Below are 12,116 nucleotides of genomic sequence, written 5' to 3'. Positions count from 1 at the left end.
ACTGAACAAGTAAAGAGGAAGAGCACAGCTGGGTGCTGGTGGCTCATGCCTGTAATCCTAGCTACTCAGAAGGCTGAGATCTAAAGATCACTGTTTGAAGCCAGCCAGGGTGGGAAAGTCTGAAACTCTCTTCCTTTTTTTTTTTTTTGGTTGGTCATGGGGCTTGAACTCTGGGCCTGGGTGCTGTCCCTGCACTCTTCATCGCAAGGCAAGTGCTCTACCGCTTGAGCCACAGCACCACTTCTGGTTTTCTAGTGGTTTATTGGAGATAAGAGTCTCACAGACTTTCTTTCCCAGACTGACTTTTGAATGGTGATCCTCAGATCTCAGCCTCCTGAGTAGCTAGGATCACAGGCATGAGCCACTGGTACCTTTCATTTTCTTTGTTCAAGTTCTTGGTCAAATCCTCCTCCCAAGCTCCAGGAACTATCTTTCTTTCTTGCTTGCTTGCTTTAGTGCTCAGGGGCTTGTGTTCTTGTTCTTGTGTTCTTGCTTTTGTTTTCACTCAAGGCTGGTGCTTTACCACTTAAGCCCCAGCTCCCTCTTCAGCTTTTTGCTGGTTTATGGGAGGTAAGAGTCTCTTGGACTTTCCTGCCTGGGCTAGCTTTGAATTGCAATCCTCAGATCTCAGCTTCCTCAGGATTACAGGTGTGAGCCACCTGCACCCGGCTAATCTGAGACTTTTTTTTTCTGACTGTCTTGGAGCCTGAACTCTGGGCCTTGGCTCTGTTCCTCAGCTCTTCAGCTCAAGGCTAGCACTCTACCATTTGAGCTACAGCACCACTTCCTGCCTTTTCTGCTTATGTGGTACTGAGGAATTGAACCCAGGGCCTCATACATGCAAGGTAAGCACTCTACCACTGAGCCACCTTCCCAGCCCCAGTCTAGGACTCTTATATCCAATTAACTATTCAAAAACCAGAAGTGGTGCTGTGACTCAAGTGGTAGAGTACTAGCCTTGAGCACAAAGAGGCTCAGGGACAGACCCCAGGCCCTAAGTTCAAGCCCTACAACTGACAAGAAAGAAAGAAAGAAAGAAAGAAAGAAAGAAAGAAAGAAAGAAAGAAAGAAAGAAAGAAAGAAAGAAAGAAAGAAAGAAAGAAAGAAAGAAAGAAAGAAGGAAAGAAAGAAAAGAAAAAAGAAAAGAAGTGTCTTCGTAGCTGATATTTGAAGTAAGCCTCTGGGATTCTGCCTTCTTAATCATCTCCTGTCTGTATCATTCGCTTCCCTTTCTCCTGCTACCCTTCCCATTATCATCTAAACAAATTCTAGTAGTTCCCATCAAAAAGCAAATATCAAGCCAGGCACGGGTGGTGCTCATGCCTTAGCTACTCAGGAGACTGAGATCTGAGGATTGTTGTTCAAAGCCAGTCCAGGCAGGAAAGTCCATGAGACTCTTTTTTTTTTATTTTTTTATTGTGAGAATACTGTACAGAGGAGGGGTAGTGAGACTCTTATCTTCAATTAACCACCAGAAAAACTGGAAGTGGCGTTGTGGCTCAAGTAGTAGAGGGCTTACGTTGAGCTGAAGAGGTGAGAGACAGCAGCGCCCAGGCCCAGAGTTCAAGCCTCATGAATGGGGGGTTGGGGGATGGGGAAAGAAAAGCAAATATCAGAGCCAGCGGCTGGTGGCTGGTGGCTATTTCCTGTCATCCTAACTACTTAGGAAGCTGAGATCTAAGGATCAAAGTTCAAAGCTAGCACAGGCAGAGAAGTCCTAAGACTTTTTTTTTTTGGGGGGGTGGTCCGGTCGTGGGGCCTGAACTCTGGGCCTGGGCACTGTCCCTCAGCTCTTCAGCTCAAGGCTAGCGCTCTACCACTTGAGCCACAGCACCACTTCTGGCTTTTTTTTTCTTTTTGCTTATATGGTGCTGAGGAATCGAACCCAGGGCCTCAGGCATGCAAGGCAAGCGCTCTACCACTGAGCCACCTTCCCAGCCCCAGTCCTAAGACTCTTATATCTAATTAACCAGCTAAAATCTGGGTATAGCTCATGTTATAGATGGTCAGCCTTAAGTGAAAACAAGAAGGGAGAGTGTGAGGCGCTGAGTTCAAGCATTATAACTGGCGCACGCGTGCACACATACACACATAAATTCGGAGGAGCCAGCACAGTGGTTCATACTTGTATCCCATAGGCCTCAGACTGGCTCTCACTTCACACCTCCAGTCCTATTCTTTTGCTATTTGGGGGAATAGGGTCTTGAAACGTTTTTTTTGTTTTTTTCTGCCTAGTCTAACCTCATAATAGCCTACATAGTAGTTAGGATTAGAAGCACAAGCCACTGTATTTGACTTCCTTCCTTCCTTCCTTCCTTCCTTCCTTTTTCCCTTCCTCCTTCCCTCCCTCCCTTCCTTCCTTCCTCCCTTTTTTTTATGTATAGGCAAGTACTGGGGCTTGAACTCAGGGCTTTGGCACTGTCCTTGAGCTTTTTTGCTCAAGGCTAGTGTTCTACCACTTGAGGCACACCTCTACTTTTGGATTTATTTATTTATTTATTTTGTCGGTCATGGGGCCTGAACTCTGGGCCTGGGCGCTGTCCCTCAGCTCTTCAGCTCAAGGTTAGCGCTCTACCACTTGAGCCACAGTACCACTTCTGGCTTTTTCTGCTTATGTGGTACTGAAGAATTGAACCCAGGGCCTCATGCGTGCAAGGCAAACACTCTACCACTGAGCTACCTTCACTGCCCCTACTTCTGGTTTTTTTTGGGGGGAGGGTGCCTAATTGGAGATAATGTCTCACAGACTGGCTTTGAACATTGATCCTCAGACCTCTGCCTCCTGAGTAGCTAGGATTATAAGTGTGAGCCACCAGCACCAGGCTTGCTTCTTTGAATCAGATTCTTGCTATGCTGCCCACACTGACCTCCAACGTTTCTTCTGCCTCTGCCTCCCATGGTTGGGGATTACATGTGTGCATTCAGACACCCAGGAGTCCCTTCCAAATTCTTATCATATGAAGGACATATTAGCAAGGCACTGGTGGCTCACACCTGTAATCCTAGCTATTGAGGAAACTGAAATGTGAGGATCAAAGTTCAAAGCCAGCCTTGGCAGGAAAGTCTATGAGACACTATCTCTAGTTAACTATCAAAAAACTAGAAATGGCACTGCAGCTCAAAGTGGTAGAGCAGTAGTCTTGAACACAAAAGCTCAGGGACTGTGCGCAGGATCTAGGTTTGAGCCTCACAGCTGGCAAAAGATGAAAGAAAGAGAGAGAAGGAGAAAGAGAGAGAGGGAGGGAGGGAGAGAAGAAAGGAAGGAAAGAAGGAAGGAAGGAACAGAAAGGAAGAAAGAAGGAAATGATGTTCCACATTGCTAATAGGTCCTTTGAATTGGGTGCATCTACATAAGATTTATGCATAAAATTATCACTTCCCTTTCTATTTTCTTTATAAAGGTATGTGGTTTTGTGCATACGTGTGCATGCGTGTTTGTGTGTGTGTGTGTGTGTGAATGTATGCTACTATTGAAACTTGATCCCTGGGATTTTCAATCTGCCTTTTCATTCACTGTAGATGCTTACCACTTGAGCTACACCTTCATTTCCTGTTTTTTGCTAGTTCATTGGTGGTCAATCTTAAGATTTGTCTGCTTTGGTTAGCTTCAAACTGAAATCATCAGCCTGACTATAGGGATGAGCCACCAGCATCTGGCTTAATCTATGATTTAAAAACTATTTGTAATACCATTGCTGAGTAGAGATTAAATGAATAGTGTGCTTTGGTGTTTTGCTTTTTTTTTTTTTTTTTTTTTTGAGGAGGGGTGCTAGTACTTGTGCTTGAAACAGAGGCCTCAGTCTGGCTTGGCCTTTTTGTTCAAGGCTGGCCCACATTCACTTTTTTTTTTTTCTAGTTAATTGAAGATTAGAGTATAAGGGACTTTCCTGCTCAGACTGGCTTCAAATGGTAATCCTCAGCGAGGTGTCATAGTTCCTTCCTGTAATCCTAGCTACTCAGAAGGCTGAGATCTGAAGAATATGGTTCAAAGCCAGCTGGGGCAGGAAAGTCGTGAAACTCTTATCTTCCAGAAAACTTGAAGTGGTGCTGAGGCTCAAGTAGAGTGCTATCTTTGAACTGAAGAGCTCAGGGACAGCGCACAGGCCCAGAGTTTAAGCCCCATGACACACACACACACACACACACACACACACACACACACACACACACAAACGGCAATCCTCAGATCACAGCCTCCTTAGTAGCTAGGATTACAGGTGTGAGTGCCAGTGCCCAGGTCATGAAGGCCATTTGTTAAGGTGAATCTTCCAAAGCATTAGCAGATCTATGGTGACGGATCTCTCAACAATGAAGAGGCTTTCAGGTCGAAGCGCCTTTCACACCTTCATTGAAGAGATATGGAAACAGGCCTGTTCTTACATTCTCATTCCTTCCCGAGGGTCATCTACAACACCATGCTACATTGCTGAGATCAATATCTCAATTCTGCAGCCTAGATGTTTCCACTTCTACCAAACTGGAATAAAACTCGTACTTAATTGCACAGCACTGGTAGGATTAAACAGCAATAGTACAGAGCACAACAAACACGCGTTGTTACAGCAGCATGTAGCCTTATACTAACGTCCACACTGGGCAACGTGGAGGCATCCTGGCAGTCCTCTTCTCAAGGGATTCTGAGGGGTTCACGTGGCCCTGGATCTTTTCTAAGTCTGAATTGCTGGTATGTTGTTTTATTCTCCTGCCGCCCAGGCGGGTTTGGACCTCTCCCTCTCCGGCCCCGCCTCCTGGAGGGGGCGTGGCATCAGCAGACCGGGGGCGTGGTCAAGCTGAGAACCAGGGCCTCGAGCTCTCGGTCTGTAGCCGCCCAATCTGGGAGGGGCAGGAGGTCGGTCACGTGACCAGCAAGCGGAGGGGGGGGATTTCAGCCTTTTCCCCCCCACCCCTGCCGGTACCACCTGTATCAGCCCAAAAGGGGGGGAGTGTCTTATTCCTTTTCGAGAAGCAAGCCCTTTCGTGTGGTCCTTGCGGTGTTTTAATAGCGTGGGGTGTGAATTTGTTGTGAGGAAGTCAATCTTCGCCCCTGGAGTGATGTTTTTCTCTGCTAGGTCCCCCCCTCCCCGCTAGGCAGTTGGTGTCGCCCAGCCGGGCCCTGGGCGCGGCGGCGGCGGCCGCGTCACGGGCGGGCGGGATCCCTCCGCTCTAGGGAGCGCAGCGCTGGACGGTTGAGTTGGGGTGACTGAGGAAATCCATCCGCGCCGCCGCCGCCGCCGCCGCCGCTGCCGCCTCCGCCGCGGAGGAAGACAGGACCTCCCGCGCTCCTCCAGCGACCCCTTGGCAGAGTCCCACCGCCACAGGTACCTCCGCGGGCGAAAGGAGTCCTCATGACCCCCAGCCCCAAATTCCCGTGGTGGGGGGGAGTCTCCCTCCTGTCTCCCGGGTCTGGCGTCTCGGGAGCGGACGTAACTCTCCAGACCTCCCCTCCCTTCCTCTGGCCCCGGCTCTCCCAAACCCGGAAGGGGAACTGCGGGGGACCCTCGGCCCCAATATTGCATGCGCTCCCTTACGCCACCGGCCGCATTTCTCTGACCCCAGACCCCGTCCCAGCCTCGCCTGCCTTTTGCTCCCTTGATAGTTGGGGGGGGGGGCTAAATTGGGGGTTTCTCCTAAGGTTCCGTCCCGCCCCCTCTTCCCCCCGCCCCGCCTGCCCCTGGGTGACAGTACCCCAGTGTTCCCCAGTTTCTCCCCCCGGCGGCATTCGTCTGGCAGAACTCTAGAATCCTGGGAGAGATCGGCCAGGCCTCGGGGCCACCCTCGTCTCCACCCTGTGTTCTCGATTTGGGCTCTGTCTGCCCTTGGTTTTCTGTCTCCCCCCCCCCCCCCCCCCCCCCCGCCAAACCATCGACTGGACACGCGGTACCCCGTTTCCTTCATAAGTCCTAAACCCAAGACAACCTAGCTCCTGGGGACCCCCCTCCCCCCGAGCCTTGCTCTCTTTGGGGGCAAAATGGAGGTCGAGGGGGCCGGACAGCCAGGCCCACTTGTGCTTCGTAGCACGGCACCAGACGGTGCCTCCCAGCTGCCAGATCTGGGGACCCCCTCCTGTCCCCTCCCTGTCGCCCCGTCAGGCCTGAGGAGGCGGTGGCAACCGCTTTTCTGTTTGGGGCGCCGATGGCTGTCTCCCCAGAACCGGGGGGCTGCCAAGGCGGCCGGGGAGGGTGGTGGGAACCGAGGGCTGGAGCGCGGCCCCCGCCCCCCGCGGCTTCCTCCTGGCCGGCTGCCTTCGGCCCTGGGCCTCCGGCGCTGCTGCCCGGCCTGGGCCGCTGGCCGCTGGCAGGATGGGGCTTTGTCACACCTGGAGTGGGGTAGGGTAGGGGCGGTGCTCTCCTTCCCCCCCCCCATTCTGGAAGGGCACCCCCCCTCCGTGCTGGCGTCGAAAGCTGAACTTAGAGAGGGGAAGAGGAACGCCCAACGCCTGGGGGAAGTGGGAGTGGGTGGGGGCCGCCCCGGGTCGTCCGGGTGCGGGGTGCCCGGCCGATCGCACAGGTGTCCATTGTGTGTGTGTGTGTGGGGGGGGTGGACAGGACACCGCGTCCTGGAGCGGAGCCAGCCAGGCCCCGGGAGCCCCGGCGCCGAGCCCCAGGACTGGGCTCCTGAGGGCGCTCGGGGCGGCGGGGCCGGGCCGCCCGGGGCCACCGCCGGCGCCTGCGAGAGAGCAGCTCGGCGCCTCGGGGCCGGGGGCCGCTCCTCGGAGTCCTAATTACTCCAGAGCGGCTCCCACGGGCCTGGTGCGGGCGTGGCGGGGCGGGCGAGCTCGGCGCGGGAGGGAGCAGCGGCATGGGACTGCCTTCCTCGCCGCTCTTCGCCCCCACCCGGGGGCCGACGGCTAATGGGGTGCAGCCGGCTCCGGGATTATCCGGGGTGAGCCTTTCCGAACCTATTAGTGCCCAATCGGCTTTCCCCAAATCCTGTAAACAGCCACCCGGGCCGGTTCAGGGGAGAGGCGGAGGCCGGGTCGGGCGGGGGCGCCGGGCCGGGGGTGGGGTCACCCACCCTACAGGTCTCTGCCGTGGATGCGGTTGCCGTGGCAACGGGGCTGGGGTGGGAGCACTTCACCAATGAGGTGCTCTCAGTCTGGGTGACGGTTGCCTAGGCAACCCCACGAACAGCCCCGCTTCCCCCTCTCTCCGGTCCTCCCTCTCCCCCCCCCCGCGCCGTCGGAGCTGGGGGTGCGGGGCTGTGGGGGTGCGCTCCGAGGCCCCGCCCCTTTTAAAATTAGGTGCTGGGAGGGCGGCGCCCTGCGGGCTGGGGCGGACGCCGGGTCTGTTTTCGAAGAGACCCCCCCTCCCCCAGTTCCTGCCGCGGTGTCCCGCCCGGGCCGCGGCCCGAGGGAGGGGTTCCCCGCGCTTCCTCTTGCACTTCCCACTCCGCTTCCGGGACCGGGAGGAAGATTGGGGAAGTCTCCTGTTCCTTGGCAGCGTCTCTGGTGCCCGGGACCCCGGTGCAGCCCTGGGGACCACAGCCCCCTCCCCCTGCTGGGCTTTCCTCTTCCGGGCTGCGCTTCCACCCCGCCTTCCCCTCCGCTTCCCCGGCGGCCTTGGGGCCTGACGTCAGCCTTGCACCCCCCAGGCCTCGGGCCAGCGGCCAGGAGCTGCCTCCCCCGGCCCCCGTCCCGCGGCCCCCCGCCGCCCCCAACCCTGCCCCACGGGCCCGGCGCCATGAGTGAGCTGGAGCAACTGAGACAAGAGGCCGAGCAGCTCCGGAACCAGATCCGGGTGAGGGCCTGGGGCCGGGCCGGGCCGGGGAGGGGAGGGGAGGCCAGGCCGGCAGGGCCAGGCCTGTAGCGGCCCACTGCCGTTGTGAGGCGCCTGGGGGCCCTGAGGGCGGGGAGACAATTTCAGTGTCTCACCCTCTCCACTGCTTTGTCTCCTGCTTTCTTTTCCTCTTTCTTCTCCTCCCCCTCGGCTGCGTTTCTGTTTCTTTCTGGCCATTCATTGCTTACAGGATGCCAGAAAAGCATGTGGGGATTCAACACTGACCCAGGTGAGGAGGTCCTGGCTGCCTGGGGACTTGAGGGAGGGGCCGAATTTGAGACTGCAGCTATATAGCTGTACAGACCCTGGTTGCCAGGGTCTACGTGAGCCCCTTCTGTCTCCACCTTCAGATCACAGCTGGGCTGGACCCAGTGGGGAGAATCCAGATGAGGACACGGAGGACCCTCCGTGGGCACCTGGCAAAAATCTATGCCATGCACTGGGGGACAGACTCAAGGTGTGTGGGTAGCAGGGCTCGGGTTCCGTTTGTGTTCTGGCATGATGGCTAATGGTCAGGGAGGGCAGCCTCAGGGCTGGTGAAGTGCTCAACATGAATTTGCCAGAGGAAGTCTGGGCAACCCCAGAGGACCAGGGAAAGATCACTTGCGGGACTTGGGGGCTGCTGCTGGGGATTGGCTCAGAGCGCCTCCTCCTAGGTGGATGAGGGGGCTCCATCCAGACCCTCATCCCTTTGCCTCTCCCCTACCACTGTCCACCAGGCTGCTGGTCAGCGCCTCCCAGGACGGGAAGCTTATCATCTGGGACAGCTACACCACCAACAAGGTAGAGCTGGCACCTGGGGTGGGTGGTGTAAAGCTGCAGGGCTCTGGCTGACTCTGGCTGTGCCCGCACCTCGCCTCCCCAGGTCCATGCCATCCCACTGCGCTCCTCCTGGGTCATGACCTGTGCCTACGCGCCCTCAGGGAACTTCGTAGCCTGTGGGGGTTTGGACAACATCTGCTCCATCTATAGCCTCAAGACCCGAGAGGGCAATGTCAGGGTCAGCCGGGAGCTGCCTGGCCACACTGGTGAGAGGAGTCTGGCTGGGCAAGGGCACTGGGCTGGGGGAGTGCTGACCTCCCTGAGACTTGGCTGACCAGCCCTTTTCCCCAGGGTACCTGTCATGCTGCCGTTTCTTGGATGACAACCAAATCATCACCAGCTCTGGGGATACCACCTGGTGAGGCCCTTCCAGGGCTGGGTGGGCTGGCCTGCACTGAGCAGGCATGGTGCACCTGGGAAAAAGCAGCCTGAACACGAGCCTCTGGGTGGGCACCAAAGGGCTCCCTTCCCCCCTAAGGGCCTGGCTTGGGTCAGGAGTTAGCTTCCTGAGGCCTGGCCCACATGGTGAGAAGGGGTGGGGAGCTAGGGAATCTGCTCTCCACCCCATTTCTGATTCCTCTGTGCTGTCCCTCTCCAGTGCCCTGTGGGACATTGAGACAGGCCAGCAGACTGTGGGTTTTGCTGGACACAGTGGGGATGTGATGTCCCTGTCACTGGCCCCTGATGGCCGCACCTTTGTGTCGGGTGCCTGTGACGCCTCCATCAAGCTGTGGGACGTCAGAGATTCCATGTGTCGACAGACCTTCATTGGTCACGAGTCTGACATCAACGCTGTGGCTGTGAGTTGAGGGCGAGCTGGGCTGACCTGTTCCTTCCCTGCATCTGGCCCTGACCTGAACTCCTTGCACACCTCCCCCCACACACAGTTCTTCCCCAATGGTTACGCCTTCACCACGGGCTCTGACGATGCCACGTGCCGCCTGTTCGACCTGCGGGCAGACCAGGAGCTGCTCATGTACTCACACGACAACATCATCTGCGGCATCACCTCCGTTGCCTTCTCGCGCAGTGGCCGGCTGCTGCTGGCTGGCTACGACGACTTCAATTGCAACATCTGGGATGCCATGAAGGGCGACCGCGCAGGTGAGACCGCGGGGCTGTGCCTGGAAGGCAGGGGTCAGCAGCCCAGGCCAGCCAAATTCTGGTGTCCCTCTTGCTCCCAGGTGTCCTCGCTGGCCATGACAACCGTGTGAGCTGCCTTGGGGTCACTGATGATGGAATGGCTGTGGCCACTGGCTCCTGGGACTCCTTCCTCAAGATCTGGAACTAACGTCCCCAATCCCAGCTGGGCCCAGGCCGGGAGGGGCCCTGCCCATGCCCACACTACAGGCCGGGAGCTTTGGGGCAGAGTGCATACCGAGCCTCCCTCCCTGGGCCACAGGGCCTTGGGTCCCTGCTCCCCCACCCAGGTTTGGTTCCTCCCGGGGCCCCCACTGTGGAGATAAAAGATGGGGATGGAATGGGGGACAAGGAGGGATAAAAAGCCCTCCCTTTGCTGCCCTGGGGTCAGGGCCTCACCCCTCTGGAGGGCCAGAGGCAGGAGGTGGAAACTCCAGGGGCTGGCTTTTTTAAAACTGGTTTTATTTTAATTTTTATTATATTTTCAGTTTTTCCATAAAGGAACCACCAATTCCAACTCTGTGCCTGGCTCTCCTCCCTTGCGGTGTCTTTGTAGTCTCTGCTGCCTGCCCAAGCAAAGCAGCAGGCCAGAGGGACCCCCTTCCTCCTTGCCAAGGGCCAGTGTTTCCTGCATAGGCATAAGCCTTGGGCTGCACCCCACCCCAGTACCTCAGTTCCCAGCCCTTCGCCGCACTACCCATTCCTATTACCCCCTCCACACGCCCCCACACACCCCCAGAAGCCAGTAGGCAGATGAAGAACACACACCAAGTTTTATTGGGGCAAGTATTTACAGGGGCAAGTAGAGGGGAAATCACACAGGGTAGCAGGGGCAAGGGAGACGGAATACAAGGATGCGAAAGGAATACAGAAGGACCCCTGTGCCACCCCAAACCCCAGGAAGGGGGGCAGCGAGGGCCCAGGAAGACTGGGGAAAGGATTGAATGGGGGTCTGAGTCCCTGGGCTGGGGGCTCAGAGCTTGTAAACATTGACCACTCTCAGAGGGGATGGGGTAGGAGAGGGCTCCCCCTATACTTCCTCACGGGGGGGTTAAGGCCTCTCCAGGCTCATGGGCCCCCCAAGTTCAAAGTCTCTCTAGCTGGGGGAAAGGGCCAGGAAGAGACGGGAAGTTCCTCCCTCCCCTGCATTGGCTGCGGCAGGGGCAGGGTGGTTACATTCAGTCACAACAGGCATCTCCCCCACCCCGCTCATGCCACCACACTGGCAAGAGGGGAGGAAGAGCTGGGGGCCAGCAGCAGCAAGACCTTTCCCCCGGCCCATCACCCCCTTATTGCTTTAGAGAGAACATTGTCTTTTCCCAGTCGCTAACACTGTCGAAACAGGAGGAGCAGGTGGACGCCTTCCACCTGGGAGCCAGCTTTACCCCCAACACTGACCCAGTTGCCACTTTGGTGCCAAAAACAAATCAAAAAAATGAACAAAACTCAAAGCCATCTCTCCAGGGACAATGGGGAAAAAAACTAGGGCCCCTCCCCTCCCCTCCCCGGGGCAGGAGGAAATACATTCATGGAGGCGGCAGTGGCGGCTTTGCGCTAATACTGCACTCTAGCAATGAGGTCGATGGAGAAGCTCAATGAGAAACCCAAGGTGGGGGGAGGACTTTAAAAAAAAAACAACCGAGAATGGATGGAGCCCAGCACAGGCAGGGGACAGCGTGAGGCAGGGCAGACAAGGCGCCTCTCTCCATTCCTCCCTGCTAAAAACCGAGGGGAGAGAGGGCCACCTCCCCAATTTGGTCAGCAGAGGGGTCAGACACGGGGCCCAGAGGGTCCACACCCCACAGGCTGGCTGCAGACTGTGGGAGTCCCTTCGGATAGCCCCCTGCACTGCAGTCCTCAGCCCCTAGCCACCCATTTCCGGCCTTCAACACCTTCCTACCTCCCAGGAGCAAGGACTTGGCGAGACACAGCGCCCCCTAGCTCCTGAAGGAACAGCCCACTCCTCAGAGGGGCTGGGGCAGGGCTTGAGGGCCAGAAGATACATTCATGTGGCAAGGCAGGGAGCTGGGGCTCTCAGTGTCACCCAGGCTGTCCCCCGAAATGGCAGCAGTGTGTATGTGGGGGGGAGGGGTGTCCCTCAGCAGGCCTGAGTCTTTCCGCCTGACAGAAGGCTGGCACCGAAAGGCCCTTTCGTCTCCCCGTCAGCGGGCGCAGAATGGCAGCTGGGGGCAGGGGGCTGGAAGCAGCTTGTCCGATTTGTGCAACTTTCCCCCAAAGCAGCGACGCCAAGGGGCAACTTTGGCCCCCGTTCCGGACACCTCTGCACAGTCACAGCAACGGGAGGGGGGCTGTTCACAGCGGGTCGGCAGGCAGGGCTCCGAGGGGCCGTGCTGTGCAAACTGCTGGCCCCAGCTTCCA

General features: G+C 56.9%; 1 protein-coding gene across 1 annotated transcript; it reads left to right on the top strand.

The window, feature by feature from the left end:
• Positions 1–5,138: 5,138 nt before the first annotated feature.
• On the top strand, positions 5,139–10,259 carry Gnb2 (G protein subunit beta 2). The gene is made up of 10 exons (XM_042686829.1): positions 5,139–5,318; positions 7,591–7,736; positions 7,966–8,004; positions 8,126–8,232; positions 8,495–8,558; positions 8,641–8,803; positions 8,889–8,955; positions 9,196–9,397; positions 9,485–9,701; positions 9,782–10,259. The coding sequence occupies exons 2-10, from the start codon at positions 7,680–7,682 to the stop codon at positions 9,886–9,888; spliced, it is 1,023 nt and encodes a 340-aa protein (XP_042542763.1). The 5' UTR covers positions 5,139–5,318; positions 7,591–7,679; the 3' UTR covers positions 9,889–10,259.
• Positions 10,260–12,116: the final 1,857 nt, after the last annotated feature.

This window comes from Dipodomys spectabilis, unplaced genomic scaffold, assembly GCF_019054845.1.
Source record: "Dipodomys spectabilis isolate Male_0828 unplaced genomic scaffold, ASM1905484v1 ptg000098l, whole genome shotgun sequence".
In the NCBI taxonomy this organism is placed as follows: domain Eukaryota; kingdom Metazoa; phylum Chordata; class Mammalia; order Rodentia; family Heteromyidae; genus Dipodomys; species Dipodomys spectabilis.
Note: the sequence above shows the minus strand (reverse complement) of the source record. Positions and strands in the feature narration are given on the sequence as shown.

Coding starts and splice junctions, on each gene's coding strand:
- Gnb2 (XM_042686829.1), top strand. CDS start 7,680: ATGAGTGAGCTGGAGCAACTGAGACAAGAGGCCGAGCAGCTCCGGAAC. Junction 9,398..9,484: donor CTGACATCAACGCTGTGGCT/GTGAGTTGAGGG, acceptor CCCCACACACAG/TTCTTCCCCAATGGTTACGC. Junction 9,702..9,781: donor CATGAAGGGCGACCGCGCAG/GTGAGACCGCGG, acceptor TCTTGCTCCCAG/GTGTCCTCGCTGGCCATGAC.